Source organism: Pimephales promelas, chromosome 9, assembly GCF_988280905.1.
Source record: "Pimephales promelas chromosome 9, fPimPro1.hap1.1, whole genome shotgun sequence".
NCBI lineage: Eukaryota > Metazoa > Chordata > Actinopteri > Cypriniformes > Leuciscidae > Pimephales > Pimephales promelas.
This window is the reverse complement of record NC_142777.1, coordinates 18,916,466-18,937,158: the sequence shown is the minus strand read 5'-3', so window position 1 is coordinate 18,937,158 and position 20,693 is coordinate 18,916,466. Positions and strand designations below refer to the sequence as shown.

General features: G+C 38.6%; 1 protein-coding gene across 1 annotated transcript in view; it reads right to left on the bottom strand.

Annotated features, from left to right (window-relative positions):
• Window positions 1-3,730: 3,730 nt before the first annotated feature.
• The window catches only part of klhl4 (kelch-like family member 4), a 39,282-nt gene continuing 22,319 nt past the window's right edge, over window positions 3,731-20,693 (bottom strand). Inside the window, exons 5-11 of the mRNA XM_039648591.2 lie at window positions 15,557-15,769; window positions 15,216-15,402; window positions 14,819-15,043; window positions 12,646-12,808; window positions 8,844-9,056; window positions 7,965-8,136; window positions 3,731-5,179 (exon numbers count right to left, since the gene is read on the bottom strand). Coding sequence (XP_039504525.2) covers window positions 5,120-5,179; window positions 7,965-8,136; window positions 8,844-9,056; window positions 12,646-12,808; window positions 14,819-15,043; window positions 15,216-15,402; window positions 15,557-15,769 — 1,233 coding nt within the window. The 3' untranslated portion in view covers window positions 3,731-5,119. The remainder of the gene's footprint in view (window positions 5,180-7,964; window positions 8,137-8,843; window positions 9,057-12,645; window positions 12,809-14,818; window positions 15,044-15,215; window positions 15,403-15,556; window positions 15,770-20,693) is intronic.

The following is a 20,693-nucleotide window of genomic DNA, read 5'->3' as shown; positions in this document are numbered from 1 at the left end:
TAGTGGCTATAAAGCCAGCGCTGGCATTTGAAAAAAAATAAAACACAAGGCTACATCTGGAATTATACATGCAAATACATTTAAAATGATTAAGTCTTAGCCTACTTACAGGTTGTGGCCAAACAACTGCTGCCTCTGGTTTTAAAGTTGGAACTGCTTCATGTTATAGTAACAGTTTCTTGTTGAACCCGGCATTGAATTCGTAGAGTTTCTTGAAGCTGTCTCTCATAAAATGCGCATCAAAGAGAGCTAGATTACGATCGTCTTTTCAGGAACATAATCAAACATAAATTGTATCCATTGTTGACGAAGTACAGCGTCCGTGGGAAGCTCAAACACAGACGACCTGACAGCTGGGTGAACACAAAACACTCGAAGAGCAGCAGAAATATAACCATGCCCTTTTTTGCATTTTCCGGAGGGAGGGTTGATGTAAATGTATGGGTTAGTGATGTCTAAAACCCAGCTGTAGTCCCAATTGAGTCGTTTTTGTAGGCAATATACTTCCTGATTTTTATAACACCGTGTCCTAACTACACGCGCCGCGACGCCGCGACACGAGATAAAAGGTATCTTTTCCATGTTAATCAGAGTTTTTGTCCTAACCAGACGCGACGGCGACACGCGAAGTTTCTAATTTAGAAACGGTTCCTATTTCTGCGGCTGACAGAATGAAGAAATTACACTGGTTATGAGTACACATCGTTTATTTTTAGTTAAAAATAGGTCACTGTGCCACAAGCGATAACGGATAATTTACCTCAGATTTTGAAAGCATGTAATATCGTTCAAAATGAATTCTATGCAAACATACGACTGTACTTCATAACAAAATTAGTCAATGAGTATATTTTGTTAATGTTTTGATTTTTAATTATGTTATTTCTTGATTTGATTATGTCCTTACCCATATTCAATGCGAGTGCGGGCCAACAGTGCGCTTTCACAGAGAGACTCTGCTCAAACCATAGGCTCACACGCTGTTCTGAATGTTCGGCATCTCACAGTCGCGTGTGGACAGACACACTTGCTGTCGCTGGAATTTTATCGCGTCGCGTGTAGTTAGGACACGGTGTAAGACAATATCTCTGCTTACACTGAACTTTCAACGCTGCAACTTTGCAAATACTCTTCATGCACCAACAGCAACATTACACACTATTTAAAATGATAAAAGTGAAATCGCAATCAATACCCCTCTATAATCTCTATAAACTTTACGTGCGATGCCATGCTGACTGACATGATTCACTGTCACACACATGCTGAGAACAAAATAGTAAGTTACTGCATAATACATTTTTTAAATAGTAATATTACAGCATCACAACACACATAGAGCCCTATCTTGCACCCAGCGCAAATTAATTTGTACATTTATTTGTACATATGTATTTATCCTGCCGGTAAAACAGCAACAGCGTTATCGCCCACAAAGTGACTGAAGCTTTGTGTTGTGAAACCTCCCCTCATTTATACATTGATGGAAGTTCCTCAAGTTTACCGCTGTTTATTTGTAGTAAGACTCCTAGAACAAATGGGTTCAACGGATTATAGTAATTTGCATAAAGATGGACATCGGCCAGCTTTTTGATGCAACGTGTTTTTTCAACACTGCCTTCCCGGGATGCTTTGCGGACACGTTGATGTCGCTTGACGTCACCCATAGGAATAAAGTAGAGTGCGGAGCGGTAGAAGTGTCGCACGGACAAGTGGATCTGATCTCTATGCGGGCGTGGTTTCTGAAACCAGGCACCTCAGCTCCACCCACCCACGTCCCGCCTCTTTGCCCATTTTCGGTTATCCGGGAGTGACGCGAGGCCAAGATGGCGTCAGCCGGCTCTGCTCACTTTAGGCTTCAAAAATGCTCTTCAGAAATCTGAAAATAACGTCACGGACACAATGTCCATATTTTTTTTTACGGTCTATGATATAAACACATGCACACACTCACACAGTTTTGGGGGTAACACATTAAAAGTAACGTGAGTATCGTAATCATATTACTTTTTCAAGTTACTAGTAAAGTAACATATTACTTTCTAAATTACACCAAAATATATTTAAAAAAAAAATCAAAGTGAACAAGTTTCTTTGTTTCCCTATATATTGACTAACACTTCTCCCATTCCCATGTTGAGAAAAAATGAAAAATGCAAAGGGCGTTATGTGAACATGATGCTTATTGTAGTTCTAGACTAAAAGTGAGCCATTATGGATGCCAAAAAGTGACTAAGGCAGCCATGCTTTGACTCTCTCTCTCTCTGTGTTGAATGTATTGTTAATAGCAAGGACAGAGAACGCCTTATTTAAAGCAATGTGACTTAAAGTGCAACAGCACCATCTGCTGTAAACACACAATTATGCACACACATTAAAATGTAAAGCCATGTTCAAATGTAGAGCCAGGTTGAGTATGTGTCACTGTAAGTCATTGCAAGGTCTGCTGGTTCTAGTTAAGACTGTCGTGTTTATATTGAATTCTTATTTGAGCTCTGCAATAAGTATGCAAAATAATTTGATGGTCCCAGTGATATCGACAGAAGCGTATGTGATGTCCAACAAAATCACACTTGCTGTATTTTTTTTGCAAGATGAAATTAATTTGTGACAGATTATTATTAAGGTTTGAGATTTCAGAGAAAGTAAAGTAAATATTCTCAAAATTAGAAAGTTGCTAATACAAATAAAACAGATGTAACATAAAATAAGTAGAATATATAGGTCTGTACTTATATAGGTCTGTACTTTCTTACATTCATTCAGAGGTCTTGGCATTGATTTCTCACTTCCTGCTTGGATGAAACAGACACAGCTTTCCATGAACCGGAGGTCAGGTAATTTCAGAGGGCTTTTCAGATATTGCCATTTCCAACATCTGGTGGGACTGAAACAACACCTGCAGCCGTTTTAGCCTTTCGCACTCCCTCTCCACCCATCTTCTGATGTGCTGCAGCAATTGCGTTGCAATAATAATCAATTTTTATTCCCTTTGAAATGTTCAGTCTTTGTTTTGCTCTTGCTCTGTTGGAGAACAAAGAACATAATTGCAATCTATCCATTTTATCAGATGCATTCTGGCTTTAGGCATTGCTCTGTCCTTTCGCATCACTTTCATCTTGTGACATTTCAAACTATCAACAAATAACACATTAATTTTTTAAAGGTTACACTGCACCAATCCAGGTTCTTTTTTTTTTCTATAGCCTTGGACCATTTAAGTGAACCTCCTAAGTCTCTGGGCCTGTTTGATTGAAATGCTATAGCCTCTTTTCATTTCATATCGATTCAGTCATGTCCTTCATGTAGAATAATGATTCTACCAGTGTACTTGATGTATTGCCCATCGTAGAAATCTTGTTGTTGTTGTTAGATTTTGACTTCAAAATTATAATGTTTAGCATAAAGAAAGTAGCCAGACTGTTGGCCACATGTTGATTTTGTTGCAGATGACATGGATAATCTTTGTGGTAGACTTGTTTCAGTGGTCATATTTTAATTTTCAGATAGAATGCATTATTAGTTTCAAGACAGTAGTGTCTGTTTGATGTTTTAGATACAAGACATCTAACAGACACTACAGCTGAGGCAATATGCATCCATGGCTGTACAAGAGACAACCACTGGAGGCCACTGGAGTATTACAAAAAATAAAAATAAAGGGGCTTGAAACAGCATATGCAGGACAAGTATTGCCTATTCAGATGGCATATGCCATGGAAATACTCAGTAAAGAGAATAACTTTTTATTTCCCAAGTTTCTTCAGCATGCCATATAAAACAATGAAAAAGTAAATGAAAGCATTTTCTGTATTACAAATGTGTCACACTAGTAAACTTATTCTTGATCAGCATGTTACATTCCAGTTAAGTCTCTTCAATAAAAGGTAATGAGGCTCTTCAATAAAACATTATGGCAGTCAAAGAACACATGAATATCAGTATCACAAAGCAAGAAATTATATAACAGTTTTAGCTAATGATTTTGACATCATGGTTAAAGACCCCATGATACCAAGAGTTTTGTTGCATTTAGTCCATGTCTGTAAGCTTTGAAGTTGTATATGTTATTGTATTTGTAAATGCAGACAAAATTATCTTTTGGCAGATATACAAATTTAAAATTTTCATGATTGTGACAAAACTTTAGCCGATTTAATATAAAATGAGCCTTTTGATTTATCCCATTCGATCTTCCAGTTCGAATAGGGAACATTTCAACACAAAACTGTTTGGCATGTGATTTCATGGGGTCTTTAAAACATTTAATAAAGGAAATCAAACATATTGAAGTAGCATGCCAATATGTTATGATAATAAATTACATTGAACCAGGGACTATTTACAATACAAATTACAAAACCTTTACATAAAGGTGAAATATCAATATGATATAATAGTATGTTTTCTACTGTAAACCTTATTACCATTAAAATCATGACTTACCAACACGTGCTAATTACTTTGGTGTTTTTTGTTTATTTTTTATTTTATTTATTTTTTGTTTTTGTTTTTTGCTTCTATAGTAACTTCGTGCTGAACCTAGTCTCGGACAAAATGTAACTTCAGATGAGAATTGCATGAGTGAGTGTCCACAAACATTTTGGGTATAAACCAGGATAATTGGTTGCAAGTATACAACTGGAAGTATTCACAGTGGTTTTTAAAATTGTGTATCTAAGATCAAAATACATTTTCCACAAAATTACACAAGTAAACAAGTATGCAGCTGTCTTTGAAATACATTTGATTTTGATATAGTTAAAAGATTAGAAGAATGTCAAAAATGTTGGATGAAAATAACAAGATGTTAACACTAAAATGAAAAGTTCTACCTAAAAACAAAATCAGCCTGGATACATTTTCAAAAGTATTTTTTTTTCTTAATATAAAATGTGAAATTTTCTTATATAATTTTATTACAGTTAAAGTAAAATCTTATAAGCATTTTTTTCCACCCCAGTCTCTAATAGTGCTGAAATATCGGAGTAAAAACAGAATGTTTTTGAATCCACTATTGACGATAGCTTTGATGAACTTTCTGTACTGTGTGAAAAGAGCATTCCAAGAGTTGACATTGCACGCCTTTTTGAGGTCAAAGTCCAGGGACTCTGTGCCTTCAAGGCAGTTTCACGACCACCACACAGGCCCCAGCTCTCCCGATGTTTAGAAAAACCTCCTGGAATAACAAGAGACAGAGGTTAACGACCAGTGTCCGACCGCAGAAAATTCCCTCCTCCGCAGTGCTCTCACCCACACTCAGTCTACTTACAGCCCATTTCAGGTAATCTTATGAAAGAGAGAGCAAGAGGGAGCCATGGGAAGCTCAGACAGGAGGCAAACTAGACTTGAATAGAGTGTTTCTTATGCAGACTGGCTAAGGAAAGAGTGGCTTGTGACACAGTGGAAAACAGATGAATGGCAGGAAATGCTTGCAGTTCCTGTTCACAGATGCACATCATCCACGCATTGAAAGAATATTCACAAAGCTGACTGTTTTGACATAATCCAATGTTCTAGAACATTTCTAGGTTCAAGATTTCTTATTATTCTGAGCACACGGCATTCTTGGTAAAACTATGGACAGCTAAGATTTATTCAGGAGTATTTCAAGTTTAACTGACAGTCCCTGTGGCATAATAACATGCATATTAATTTTGAATTGCTCCTTTCTTTTTAAAAAAAAAAATGGTTCAATGAACTTACTGCACAATACAATGGGGCCAATGCATAAAAGCTAAAATACTCGGTTTCAAAATTATAGCCACAAGACATAACCCAAAAATGAAATCACCCAAAAATGAAATCGATCCCATGATTTACTCACGCTCAAGATGAACACAATCAGAGTTATATTTAAAAATGTCCTGGCACTGCCAAGCTTTAAAACGGCATTCAATGACTGGTTCTGTTTTGAAGTCCATAAAAGTGGATCTATCCATCATAAGAGGGCACCCAAAAAAAGTGGATGTTGACGTATGGTCAAAAGACGTCCCAAGACGTCAGTTATATGACGACTTAGGATGAGACTGTGTTATTTATTGCCATGATAATGTAACATCTAAAAAACGAACCATACAAATAAGAGAGCAACTTTATAGCTAGAATAATACACATGATAAAATGATAATAATAATAAAATGAAATCGAAATGTTGTGAATGTGCCCACAACCCAGTGCCCACAAACACTACACACTGCATGTCCCACGGTTTCTGTAAAAATGAAACCAACACACATACAGTCAGCTCAGGCCAACGGTAAAACTTAGGGGCATGCGAGGTTTGAACTACTTGGACGATTGGCTGATTTTAGCTCGATCACACTCAGAGCTCATAGAACACAGGACCATATTACTCGAACATCTCGACAATCTAGGCCTCAAAGTCAATTGGGCAAAAAGTTTATTGTCCCCAGTCAGAGAATATCTTTTCAGGGCACAGAAATGGACTCGCAGTCTATGACAGCGCGACTGTCGCCAGAGCTTTCCAGAGCAGTCGCCAGACTGAACATTCAGCGCATCACAAAATCCTTCCACTGCAGCACTATAGTCCCGCTCAAAAGGTTTCAGAAAATGCTGGGTCTCATGGCCTCAGCATCATCAGTACTCCAGTTGGGTCTGCTTCGCGAGTAAAAAAAAAACGCGAGTACCACCTCATGCAAATTTGTCACAGCTCTGAAAACATGGAGAGCAATCGACTGGTATCAGTTAGGTGTAAACCTGGGGACTTCCTCAAGTGTGAAAGTGGAGTCCACGGACGCCTCAACCTCGGGATGGGGAGCGCTGCTTGAGGGCAGACCATTCTTTGGCCAGTGGTAAAAACGGGAGAAGCTCCTAAACATAAACTGTCTAGAAATGATGGCAGTCGACAACGTGCTGAGGCCCTTTTGTCCCTGAATAAAAGGTCACCACATCTTGGTCCGCTGTGACAACTTGACAGTCGTGGCCTACATAAATCGCCAGGGTGGCGTCAGGTCCCGAAACCTTTACAGGCTGACGAAACGCCTCCTGGTATGGGCTCAGAACTATCTGCGCTCATTGAAAGCAGCACATGTGCCTCGTCTCCTGAATTTGGGACCAGACAGACTGTCCAGAAACAATGTTCCAGCAGGAGAAGTGTCTCTGCACCTGCAGACGGTCCTACTGCTGTGGGAGACATTCGGCAGAGCGCAGGTAGACCTAAATCACAGGTTAAACACGATCACACAGGCTAGAGTGCCGTCTATTAGACGACTCTATTCCTCAAAGTGGTCTGTGTTTTCTGGCTGGTGCAAAGCCCGAGGCTTTTCACCCCTAGACTGCAGGGTTACAGATGTTCTCTCCTTCTTTCAGGAGCTACTGGATAAGGGCAGAACCCCATCCACGCTCAAAGTTTATGTGGCGGCCATAGCAGCGTTTACAAAACCCGCACCTGGCCAGTCACTGGGGAAGAATGATCTGGTCATGAGAGGCTAAATCCTCCAAGACCCCCCTCAGTCCCCATGTGGGACCTTTCCACGGTTTTGGAAGCCATGAAAGGTGCCCCGTTGAAGCCAATTCATTTGTTGGACATGTTTTATTTTATTACCACTCAAAGGTAATTGGCTACTTAGCCGAGAACGTGACTGACTGACTGACTGACAGGGAACTATGAAAAATCTACCAGAATTGTACTGTATGGGCAGCATCACTTTTTGTGGATCTGTATAAATAAGTAAACAACCACCAAAGGAGAAAACAAAAAAAATAAATAAATAAATAAAAAGTGTGTGATCAGATCACTATTTATTTATTTTTAAAGTGGGATTTCAAGAACTGGAAAATTTATATAAATTAAAAAAAAAAAATCCTCTAACTCCATGGACATTTTTACAATATATAGACTTTTGTAGTTATAATGAGCTCTAAAAAAAATTAATCAGGTACAAAATTGTGAGTAAAACAAACAGTAAAGCCTGATTTAAACATGAACTCAATGCACCCACCTCAGTCCATTCATTGCTCTGGTCATCATAGGACTCAACACTGTTTAAGTAGGTCTGACCATCATAGCCTCCGACCGCATATAACCTGTCTCCCAGCAAACACACCCCCACTGCATCCCGGGGGACGCTCAGGGAGGACACTGTGGTCCATGTGTCTGTTTTGGGGTCATACCTGTGAATGCAGTACAGAACATATGAGATGAAATGCAACATAATAGAAAAACAATGCTTGCACTTTCAATATAAGTCACTGAAAAAAAAGAGAGATTATTACAATTAACTACACTTAATTAGTGCAGGTAAACAGCATTAAGTATGTAATCTAGACAGTGGAAGCCTTTGAAAGCACAAGGACTATGATTATCATCTCCAACAATGAAATCTATTGTGTTTTCAACTTGTAGAGTAATGCGTTTAAGTTTCTGATGGCCTTTGTTCATTAATGTTTTTAATGTTTTTTTTATTGTTATTTTAGCCTAATTTACTTATACATTGGCTCCAAAATTATTAGATTTTATACACTGAGCCTTTTTTCCTAAACTGTTTTACCATTTGATTTAACATTTGATTATTTTTTAACCAGGTTTAATCCACATTGGTATTGGCTGTAGTTCGAATCATCACCAGCAGGAGGCGTTTAACACCAGATGACTGAACTACTGTGGCTCCCAACCACATTCTTCAATAACAAGGTAACAGTGTCTTCACAATGAAGTAAGGTGTGTCCGGATTTGCAAACAAATGTGTAAATTATAGTACTTGGCACCCTTAACTATCTGTCGAGACTCACAACCTGCATTTGTGGGGTGTTGTCATTATTGTGAAGATAATTAGGCGTTGGGTTTCTTTCTTCGCAGATGTTGTGTCATTGTGGCTTACCTCTCCACACAGTCAGACAGACGAGAACAATGGCTTGAAGCTGGTGCATCATGTCCTCCGACTGCATACAAGAAACTGTTATATGTTGCCACACCCACTCCTCCCCTCCTCTTTGACATAGGTGCACACATGCTCCATTTATTGGTGTGGGGATCAAAACATTCCATGGATCGCAAACAGGAGCTTCCATCACGACCACCGACAGCAAACAACCTGTAAATATATAAAGACAAAAAAAAAAAAAACATTCAAGCTTGTTTTACTTATTTTATTGTGTGAAGTATTTCCAAATGAAACAGGATGCTTAATCACTTTTTTGTAAGTGGGACGTAACAAAGTCAGCATGAAACTGAAGTTGTTGTGGTCTTTTCTTCCCTATTGTGACGTATATCCATGTTAAACAGCTTCTCAAAAAAAAAAGAAAGAAAGTATGTAGGGTGGAACTTGATTTTTTTTTTTTTTCGGGATTTGCTGTGATCATTGTGGTTTGCTATTACTGCTGTTTGTGGCTGAAGAAATGTCAGTTTGTTTCATGGTGACTTTAAAGTAGACATAACCTTTATAACCTGTATATTATTAGTCACACATCACAATACATTAGTAAAATCAGTACCATTCCAGTACAACTTCCATTTATACGTTTTACAGCCACTTCATTTTACAGAAGGAATCCGGTGGGTCATGCCCAATCCTGGACTGAGCGTTTTGAACAGATCCCTTCAGAAGATTCCGTTCAAAATGCTCATGGCCAAGCTCACTATCGAGACAAGGTTTATGAACACAGAGACCTAGTGCTTCGGCACCTAGCTCGTCTGTGCCTTCGAGTCAACTGGGAAAAGAGCAAACTTTGCCCTGTGCAGCGGATCTCTTTTCTCGGTATGAAAATCGACATGGTCGCCATGTCTGCACAGCTTACGAGCGAGTGCGCACAGTCACTGCTGACATGCCTGTGTCAAATCCAGAGCAACAGTGCGGTTGTTTCAACAGATGCCGCCATCACAGGTTGGGTTGCCATGTGCAATGGACATGCTGCCGTAGGCTCCTGGACAGGACCCCAGCAACTTCTGCATGTCAATTGCCTCGAGTTGCTGGCAGTACGATTGGCTCTGCACCGCTTCCATGTGTTGCTCAAAGACATAATAGTCCGTTCAGACAATACCGCGACGGTAGCGTACATCAACCGCCAAGATGGTCGACGATCCCGCCGTATGTTGCAATTCGCTTGCCATCTCCTCTTATGGAGTCGGAAGCATCTGAGGATGTGTAGTGCTATTTACATTCCAAGAAATCTGAACTATGCAGCCAAAGAACTCTCATGGATTCCCCCTCTCTCTGGTGAATGGTGAGTCAACTGATTTGGGAACAATTCAGGGACACTCAGGGAGATCTGTTTGTCCACGACTCTTCCCATTGCAGCCTGTTTTATTTCCTGGACTCGGCACATATGCACTGGTGCACAGCTGGCGGCAGGGCCTCCAGGTTTCCCCCAGTGAGCCTTCTCACACAGACCCTGTGGTTGCGCCCCACTGGCCCACCTGGACCTGGTTCTCCGAACTTGTACTCCTCACGACAGCAACTCCCTGGCCAATTCCTCTGAGGAAGGACCTTCTTTCTCAGGACGGGACACCCTATGGCACCCTCGTCCCGATCTTTGGAACCTCCATGTCTGGCTCCTGGATGGGACGAGGTAGGTATGAGTACCCTACTACCAGTGGGGGTGGCTACCATCACTTCTGCTAGAGCGTCGTCCATGAGACATGCCTATGCGTTGAAGTGGAACCTCCTTGGCAACTGGTGCTTTTCTCACCAAGAAGAACCCACGATATGCCCGATTAGTGTCGTGCTTTCCTACCTGCAAGAAGGGTTGGAGCAAATGCTGTCTCCCTCCACCCTGAAAGTTTATTTATCCGCCATCACCGCACTTCATGTTGCAGTTGAGGGTAAGTCCTTTGCGAAGCACGACCAGGTCATCAGGTTCCTGAGAAGAGCGAGGAGACTGAATCCTCTTGGGACCTCTCAGTGGTTTAAACTGCTCTGCGGAGCCAGCCCTTGCAACCAGCCCTTGAAATCAGTGTAGCTTAAGTGCTTGTCGATGAAGACAGCGCTCCTGGTTGCATTTCCCTCCATCAAGAGGGGGGACCTGCATGGATTTCCCGTTGACGAAGTGTGCCTGGAATTTGGGCTGGATTACTGTCACGTGATCCTGAGACCCCAGCCTCGATACATGCCCAAGGTTCCTACCACTCCCTTTCGGGACCAGGTGGTGAACCTGCAAGTGCTGCCCTCAGAGGAGGCAGACCCAGCCTTGGCACTGCTGTCCAGTATGCGCTCTCCATGCCTACATAGATAGGACGTAGTGTTTCGGGACCTCAGACCAGCTCTTTGTCTGTCATGGTGGGACGTTGAAGGGAAAGGGTCTTTCCAAGCAAAGGTTGTCTCACTGGATATTGGAAACAATTGCTTTGGCACACCAGCAGCAAGGTTGAATGTGTCCCTTTGGTGTGAAAGCCCACTCCGCCCGGAGTGTGATTTTCTCTTGGGCTTTAGCGCATGTCGCCTTGCTAACAGACATCTGCAGAGCTGCATGCTGGGCAACACCTAACACATTTGCGAGATTCTACTGCCGAGTGGAGCCGGTGTCCTCTGGTGTACTCGCTTCAACTAGCCAGCAACTAGGATCTGCTTAGGTGTCTTCGCTTGCTTGCCATTCCACTACATGGACTGGATACGTGCGATATTCTCCTCAGGGTGAATTTCCCCCGAGTAGACCTGAGTTCCTCCCGCACTGTTGACGTCAACGCCATTGCTGCATTCTGCCAGCGTTCTTTCTTATAGACCCACAAGGTGGGGCGGAGTTACACTATGTAAATTCCACAGACCCATGGCATTTTTTCGTTTTTAAACATTTGAAGGTGATAGGCTTCTAAGCGAAACCCCCATTTCGTCGCCATTCAACGTAACGTCACCATTCCGTACTCAGGGAACGAGGGTTACATACATAAGACGTTTTTCAATGAAAGATATTAATGTCAACTTTATGTATAGTATCATTAAAAACAAAGATTGCTGACCAAGGTGTTGTATAATATGTCTGACGAAATCAGCAATGATTAAAAGAAAAATAGATATGTTTAGAGCTTTGTTTTTTTTAAATAATAAGTATTTTACAAAATGTTGGTGGAGCAATGACAAAAGTACAATCATCTCAAAATTTTAGCCAAAAAGATGTTCTGTTGAAAAGACTGATCAATCATTTACTTTGAAAAGTAGGACAATGTGCTGTAGAGGTACACTTGAAGGGCTTGTTTTTGACCTGGTCATAGTCATCAGTCAATGTTCTGCTAGATTCAAAACCAGCCTTTATTTTTTATTTTTTGGGGGGGGATAAAACTAACAGCAGCTCGCCTGCCACTCAAGTGACTTTAATGTAAAAGACACTAGAGACGCATTGGTCTCAGAGCCTATTAACTCCCGTCTGGATGTACAAGGTTACGCAGTGTATTGGATACAGAACCTAATTCAGACCTCATCATGAGGAGAATCCATGGAGAAAAGCGATCAGTCACAGCACACTGCACATTCTGTATACTGCTGTTGATAGAAAAGTTTTTTTTCTTCTTTTTTTCCCACTTTCCATCTCTTTTTGAGTTAAATAAATTCCAAATTGAAATGTTTTACATATTACAATATTATTACAGTGGTAATATAGTGCAGTATCCCCTGTCTGAATTTAGATATTTCAGTTATGGTATGGTAGCGCAACAATCCTACCAAAGAAAATAAGAACAAATGAATCCCTTACTTTCCATTGAGAGCAGTGACTCCAACAGTGCTGCGCGGGGTAGACATACTGGCCACATAATTCCACTGCCTCGCCTGGGGGTCCCACCTTTCTACTGTGTTCAAATAGCTCCATCCGTCATGGCCTCCCACTGCATACATGGGCCCCTCCAGCACAGCAATTCCTTTTTGAAGAAATAAATGAATAAAACAAGTAAAGAGAATGACTCTGGGCTCAGCTTTTGGTGGTGCACGGCATACATTCGACAAATACACAATCCAAATTAATTGTCTGTCTTAGTCTTTGTATTGTAGTGAAACTGGCAAATGGCAAAATTCAAATGACAATACTATGGATTTAATTTCCATAGGAGCACTTCATCAGTAGCTAAAGACATTCTTCCGGTCTGACTCTGAAGACGAGAGTCCTGAGACGCTGTGGTAAGCATTAAGTATTCATGGTGCATCTCGCTGCTCCCTTTACAGAAAAGGTCCCTCATGTTTCTATTATAAATCTCTGGCTGTCGCTTTTGGGGGCTTGACATATAAATTGTCTCTTGCCCGACATTTTGGTTCTGATATTGCAGTACACTTTATAGACCTCAATGAGCAACATTTGAGTGTCAGTTTTATGGGATTATTGTACAATGCATTTTCTCCTCTACGAGTTTAAATTACCTGCCATATTTTTTATATACATTTTTATGGGCAGCTCAGATTGCCTTTAGTAATATACACATATTGTTTTGATGTGAGACCACCCAGTTATTTTCATAGTTATTTTCCGAGACATGGTTGATAAAGTCACAATTTCTGTTATGTCCCACCTTATTGAAATAGTCAGCAATAATGCTTGCATTTATTGTTTAACACATACACTTAATTTTCTATTCAATTTCAATTGTCAATTTAGGTTAGTGTCTGTTTGGTGCTTAAATGATCAACTTTCAAGAGTAAGAACCAATGTCAAGAAAGCCAGCACTATTACTGCAATTTTTAATTGATTCAAATTTGTTATTATTTATTTATTTTATTTTATTATAATGGCGACACCTGCTGGTCTGGATTTTGTAAATGCAACAACAACAGCCAAAAGATGTGGGCTTTAATACCACCTTTGCAAACTAATTGCAAATGTTTTCATGAAAGTGTAATCTGTTAAATGTAATCAGCAAATCATTAAGTTGCTGAACTCACGTGCCTTTGCTAGTTTGATACAATGGTCCTCTAAACCATTCGAAATAAAGCTTCATGGAGCTGTGTTTAAAAATTATCCAATCATTAAACCAGACTTGAGTTAAGGTGTTTATTTTTGTCCAACAGAAAACGTTGTTCAACATGACAGGTTCAAGTTGTGTCACTTGTCTCCTCTACAAATTACTCACTAATGCACCTATACCCTTACATGGAAATTAAAGCAAATTGGCTTAATAAATTAATAAGTATTCATTTATGAACTATACTCTCATTGTAGTAGTATTTCTTCTTCTTTAACAGCTGATTAGCAATGTATTCCTTTCAGATGGCCTACCGGGTGAGCTAGCTTCATTAATAATCATGAGCAAATCTTTATAAATTACAGCATAAAGAATGGTGTTGTAAATGTGAGGTTGTTTCTGTTCTCTTTACAGAAGTTATGTTTAAATGTTGTTTCCCCTACACTAAAAACTACAAAGCTTTGATCATAAAACTATACCTTTGAATATCATCTTACTAAAACATTATTGGGAGATGTAAAGTCAGGGTTAGTCAACTGATATTTAGATTAATTTTATGAAAGAAGTTTTCTTTACTGTTATAAAGATCTCATTGATTTACACAACAAGCTATCAGTAATTCATCCTGCATTGTAACTGCACCAAATTGCATATTTTTGCTCTGTTTGGGCCGCCAAATAAAACTGAGGGTTTTTGTTGTTGTTGTTGTTTTGTTTCCTCAAATGTGAGTTCCATATTCTCATTTTTCATAATTCATCAGTCATAAAAGCCTGATGTATCAAATGATACTCAACAAAAACAAAAGGTTTTGTCTAAAGGTTCAGCAAAATATTCCATCAAAAAATATATATATATTCTGACTATTTCATACTTCATACCACTTCAATAACAGAAGCAGATAGTGAGCATGTAAGTTATTAATAGATGAACATATGTGTATAAGATTACACAATTATCTGAAGCATTCAAAGAACGCACCTAATCCGTGTCTGTGGGTTGACATTGGAGGCATGGTGGACCACACTTTAGTGATTGGATTGTAGCACTCCACCATGTTAGAGGTCTTGAGCCCATCCCTTCCTCCTACCACATAGAGTTTGTTGTCGATCACTGCCACCCCGAACTGAAGTCTTCGCCCATTCATGATGCCAACCTGGATCCATTTGTTTGTGCGAAGGTCATACTTCTCTATTGTTGTAGACCCTGTATGTAGACAGACTCTTAGTTTATTGTTAGTTGTAGATTTGCATGCTAATAGCTGACCGCAACAAAAAAAAGGGTCTCTCAGAGATATATATATATATATTATGGCAATGAGATGTAATGCTATAATAAAAAGTAGAAAGAGAAATACTGTAGCTAAATAATGGTCCACCTTTAGAGGCGTCCATCCCTCCAACAGCGTACAGTGATCCAACAGTGGATTTCCGTGGTTTGGTTCTTGGGCTCTGTAGCATGGGACGGCGCTCTGGTAAAAGATGGTACTTCATGGCTTCCATTAGGAGCTTCTGGCATTCCAGGTCTTCTGAAAACATCTTATTGTTTTCCAGATCAGCAAGAAGCTAAATCAAGAAATAGTGCATTAACATCCAACAGAAAAGGGTACTAAACAGTGGAATGTTGGAGAATAATATTTAAATATTACATTAGGTTTTTAGGTATTACATTCAGTTGTATGAAATGAACAATAGTCTCATATGCATGTTATTGGCAAACCTGTGGCGGTAAAAGGGGGAGTCGAATATATGCCAGTAACACTCCCAGATCCTGCTGGCGGGGCTGCACATCATAGCGAACCCACATCATCAGTGCTTGAAAAATCGTTTCTTCATCTGGAACATTGATTTCATCACTGGCCAAAAGCTTGACAATTTCCATTGTGGGTAGCAGGAGGAACTCCTGATTCTGAATGACCTCTAGAAAGTGTTCCTGAAATATTAAGCAATTGTATTTGCTTATTTTATAATTCTGTGAGACATTGATAAATGCAATGAGACATTAATTGCAAGTCCTTAACTACGTGTACAATTCCAAAATATATTTATTTAGGCCTATTTAATTAAATATTGAAATGTTTTCGCGCTGTATCTAATGCAGCAATCCAGTTGTTAAGTCTAACGTTACAAGTCACCACTTGGACAAACACTTCTTCAGATTCCAAACGCAATCATATATACAGTATACTTGTGTGCTGTAGTACCACCAAAAACTCATGATCCTAATCTTTATCTCCATACTGGGCTTTTCTTTTTTTTTTCTTGATAGTACACTTTAAACAGTCTGCTATCAATAGCATTCATTAGAATGTTAGTAGACAGTCTGCTTAAAGGGGACCTATTGTCCAAAATTAAATTTTACATGGCGTTCATCATAAATGTATGGAAAACACCCTACAACAACCCTTTAATGGTAAAAATTATGGGGACATTCTGGGGACACTTAGGACTTATATCACATCTTTAAAAAAGGGGCAAAATAAGTCCCCTTCAATATCTGCTGACACTTTATTTTGATGGTCCTCCAATAGATATTCTACTGACTACAAGTAACTTTGCAATTAGGCTTAACTTATTCTACTAACCATAAAACTATAACCTATTAGTCTCTAATGAGAGTTAGTTGACATGTAGTTGCAAATTACTGAGAGTTGGCTGACATATACGTTAGTTGTAAAATTAGTAGAATGTCTAAAGTGGGTTATCAAAATAAAGTGTAATCCCTATTCTGTAATCTCAGTGAAACAGGGAAAACTTTTTTTCGGAATTAAAATAATGCACTTAAAAGGGCAAAAAAGGGTGAAAGTTGTTCCATTGTACAAAACTAGGGATAGACACGTTCACAAATTATAGATCTATTTATTTTTTACCTCAATTTTCCAAAATTCTAGAAAAACTTTTCCGAATAAATTCTTAGATAAATGTAAAATACTTTCTGACAATCAATATGGATTTAGATCAGATAGTTCAATATCACTGGCATTCATTGATTCAATCGAGGAAATCACAAACGCTTTAGAACACAAACAGTATACAGTTGAAGTTTTCATCGATCTTAAAAAAGCTTTTGACACAATCAATCATAATATATTAATTAATAAATTGGAACGGTATGGGATCAGGGGCATAGTATTGCACTGAGTGAAAAGTTATTTAAGAGGTAGGAAACAATTTGTGAAGTTGGGGGAATACTCATCGTCGTACTTGGACATTACTTGTGGCGTCCCCCAGGGATCAGTTTTGGGTCCAAAATTGTTTTTGATATATATAAATTATATATGTAAAGTTACAAAGAGAGTAAAAGCAGAACTAAATGTGGATGACACAAATATTTTTTGTTCTGGGGGGGAATTTTACAGAAACTAGTGGAGATTATTACTTCAGCAATTTATAAATTAAAAGGATGGTTTGATAGAAATAAATTATCATTAAACATCAATAAAACCAACTTTGCCAAATGAGGCAAATGCTTCAATGCAAACACTTTTCTAATAATACTCTCAAACAGGTACAGATAGGCAGACAGGGAACACAAACACTCCAAATAATACTACACTCTTAGAAAAAAAAAAAGGTTCATTGGGGTTCTATATATGAAGCATAGGGTTCTTTACTCAACTCCAAAGGAACTTTTTTGCTAAAAAAAAGGTTCTATAATGACAAAAAAGAACCCTTTGGGCACAATGGTTCTTTATAGGCTATTATTCATTCATATATTGCATTATTCTGCAACATTGTGTAGTTGTAATTCATTTATTGTTAAACTGTTGTTGTAACTTAATGTCACATTTTAATCATGCTGATTTTTGGAAGATAAAAACTGAAAAGGCACTCTTCGTGTGATATTGATTCATTACGTTTTTAAACCCCAATATCTTGACTTTTGTGATCATTCACATGCATTGCATTTTAGGTGTTCCAAATACATAGCGCTTTAGAACCTTTTAAGGTTCTATATAGAACCTTTTCTTCTAAGAGTGTACTCTCAATATCACTTTGACATAAACACTGCATACACAACCATGTAGAGTCAACATTGACCGACACGAACTGAACCAATAGAGAGAACTAAATACAGATACAAATGAACACTAACGAGGTGAAGACAGGTGACACAGATGATAATGACGCTGAACAGGTGGATGATTGTGGGAGCGAGAACAGGTGTGGAAACAAGAGGATCCTGGGAAGTGTAGTGAAGACTAAGACAGACAGGTGCAGACGAAGACTGTGACAATTTGGTAACTGTAAAAAGAGTATACAAATTCGGATACAGGTAGATGGGGTGGACATAGAACGGGTTCATGAGGTTTAAAAAAGAGCCATAAGGATGATTGATGGTGCTGGTTATAGAGATCACACAAATGTATTATTTTTAAAATCCAAGACATTGAAATTTACTGATCTGGTTTATGTTCAAACAGCACAAATGATGTATAAAGCAAAAAATAACCTACACCCTGGCAATATTCAACAACTGTTTTTTTTTTAATAGAGAAGGGAGATATAATATTAGGGCTGGGTGTGTTTCGTTATGTGGAGTGAAGATGTGGAACAGATTAAGTTCAGTATTTAAACAATGCCCAAGTATGACTCTAAGTTTAAAAAGCATTGTAAAAATAAGGTATATGCAAGGTATAGAGAGGAAGAAGGTTATTAGTTAGGTGATAGTTTATTTATATTTTTTTATTTTATTTTTTTATTATTATTTTTTATTTATATTTATTTTTATGCAATTTATTATTTAGATTGTTATTGATTGTTTTTTTTCTTTTTTACATGTTCAAAGTTAACACTTTTCATTCATTCATATGATTGATTAGTGCTCACATGCTACCGTTAAGATGGTCTTTTCGCTTGAAACGGAGTAGAGGTTTGGACCTGAAAGAGTATTCGTTATGTCACGACTTAACAAGTGGATGGCACTGACACAAAATATAACATCTTGTTTTCAATGATTCATTTTTAAGAATCTAATAAATGTTTAAAAACATGTCATATCAGCGATACAATGATCTGCTCCAATGCGTCCACAAGGACATCTGAGTTGCTCTCTGATAAAACCATTCTTTCAAGGTTCAACTTGTAGCAAGTTAAGAGGATGGCGTAAATCTCTCTAACAAGCTTGTTCATTACTTATGGCACTTCCAGAGTCTCCTTTGTGCAGCAGAAGTAATCCCCATTGATTCTGTTGCAAATAAGGGTAGTAAACATCCTATTGATCATTAATCAGATCTAAACAGCATCATCTCTGTTAAAGCCGCGCCTGGGCTCTCGGAGCTTAGCTCACACACACAATTAAATAAGTACCATGCATTGATTTTCAGCCCCTCCTCAATATAGATTTAAACTCTACTTATTCTGGTGACATTGATATAGATTCATTATTTGCAATTACCATCACAAGCACCCTGGCAATTAATTGAATACATTAATTCTGTTTCACTGCAAACATTAATTTTAAGGCCTCTCGGGGCATATATTTTAGGCAAGGGCATTAAACTGAACAGCAAGTAACAGGTCCCGCAGCAATATTAGTGTGAGAGGCACAAGGCTCCGGAATATCTAAATGGATTAAATAGTAAGGGAGGATGTGAGGATTTAATGGGTTGCACCAAATCTAATGTATTCATGAGGGGAAATTTGACCTAGAGCAGTGTTTGTGTTGTCAGTATTTTATCTAAGCATTGTCTCAGTTGCTTTATTCTGCGCATTCTTTTCCTCTTGTTACTGCAAACGAATCTCCCTTTTACATTCAAAAGAAAACACAAACAGGCCATAGATGACTCGAACTGAGACATTAACCCATGTAAGACTGCAGCTTCACAAACACACACACACACACACACACACACACGCACACACACACACACAGATGTAATGTCAGGATGAGACAGAAACAGGGAAAAACAAGCTTGTCAAAAAAAGAACTTTATAATCTGAACACCACAGCAAGCAAACCAGGAAGCTCTGTGTTCATTACCGAAGTGATGGAACAGGAAATTTTCTGCTTGTGTTCTCTGATTAGATTAACCTCTCTGCTCTGGAAAGCCCTTTGTAAACAGCCTGTGCAGATGTCCTTCAGGAGATAACGGCTATCTTCCTAAGTTGTTTCCGCACTTGGGCAGAGAAATGCCCATCAAGCAAATGTGCTCTGGGGATCTTTGGGCTCCTGAGAATACTTAATGTATTGGCATTATTTAACCAAAGCTGCCTTTGCTATATTTCTCACACATCAAAGAGCTCTGCACACCCCTTTAAACTGACCGCATGCCGAGATACAAAATGTCACATCAAGTCATTTTATGCTTGGAATTGTCTAGGTCAGTGACTAGATTTTAAAACTTGTGGTATTTCCTGTTTTTCAATATGCAGGAAAAGAGTTGACATGGTTCAAGATTTTATTTTAAAGTTCACCTCAAAGTGAAAATTTTGCCACCCTAATGTTGCTTCAAACCTTTATGAATTTAGTTTGGTCGATGGAACACAAAAGGAGACGTTGAGAAGAATGTTCATGCTGCTCTCTTCCATACAATTCCATACATTAATTAATGCTTAACTAATGCACAGATACTGAGTTAATGTATAACTCATAAAGAACTAAACCATTAATTAATGATTAGTGCATCAGCAACTAATAAAGAGTCTATGTGATTAATAGATTAAGAAATACATGAATTGCTATTAATTCAGTGTGTCATTGTGTATTAATTACTTAATAACTAAAAGTGTAAATTAATGTGTTAATAACCACAATTAGTCAAAGCTATGCACTTCAACTTCCAGTTGTCTGCTTTAATTAATCATTTGCTAATGACCTGCAAAGGTACCATTATGTTATGACTTTACTTGTTGGG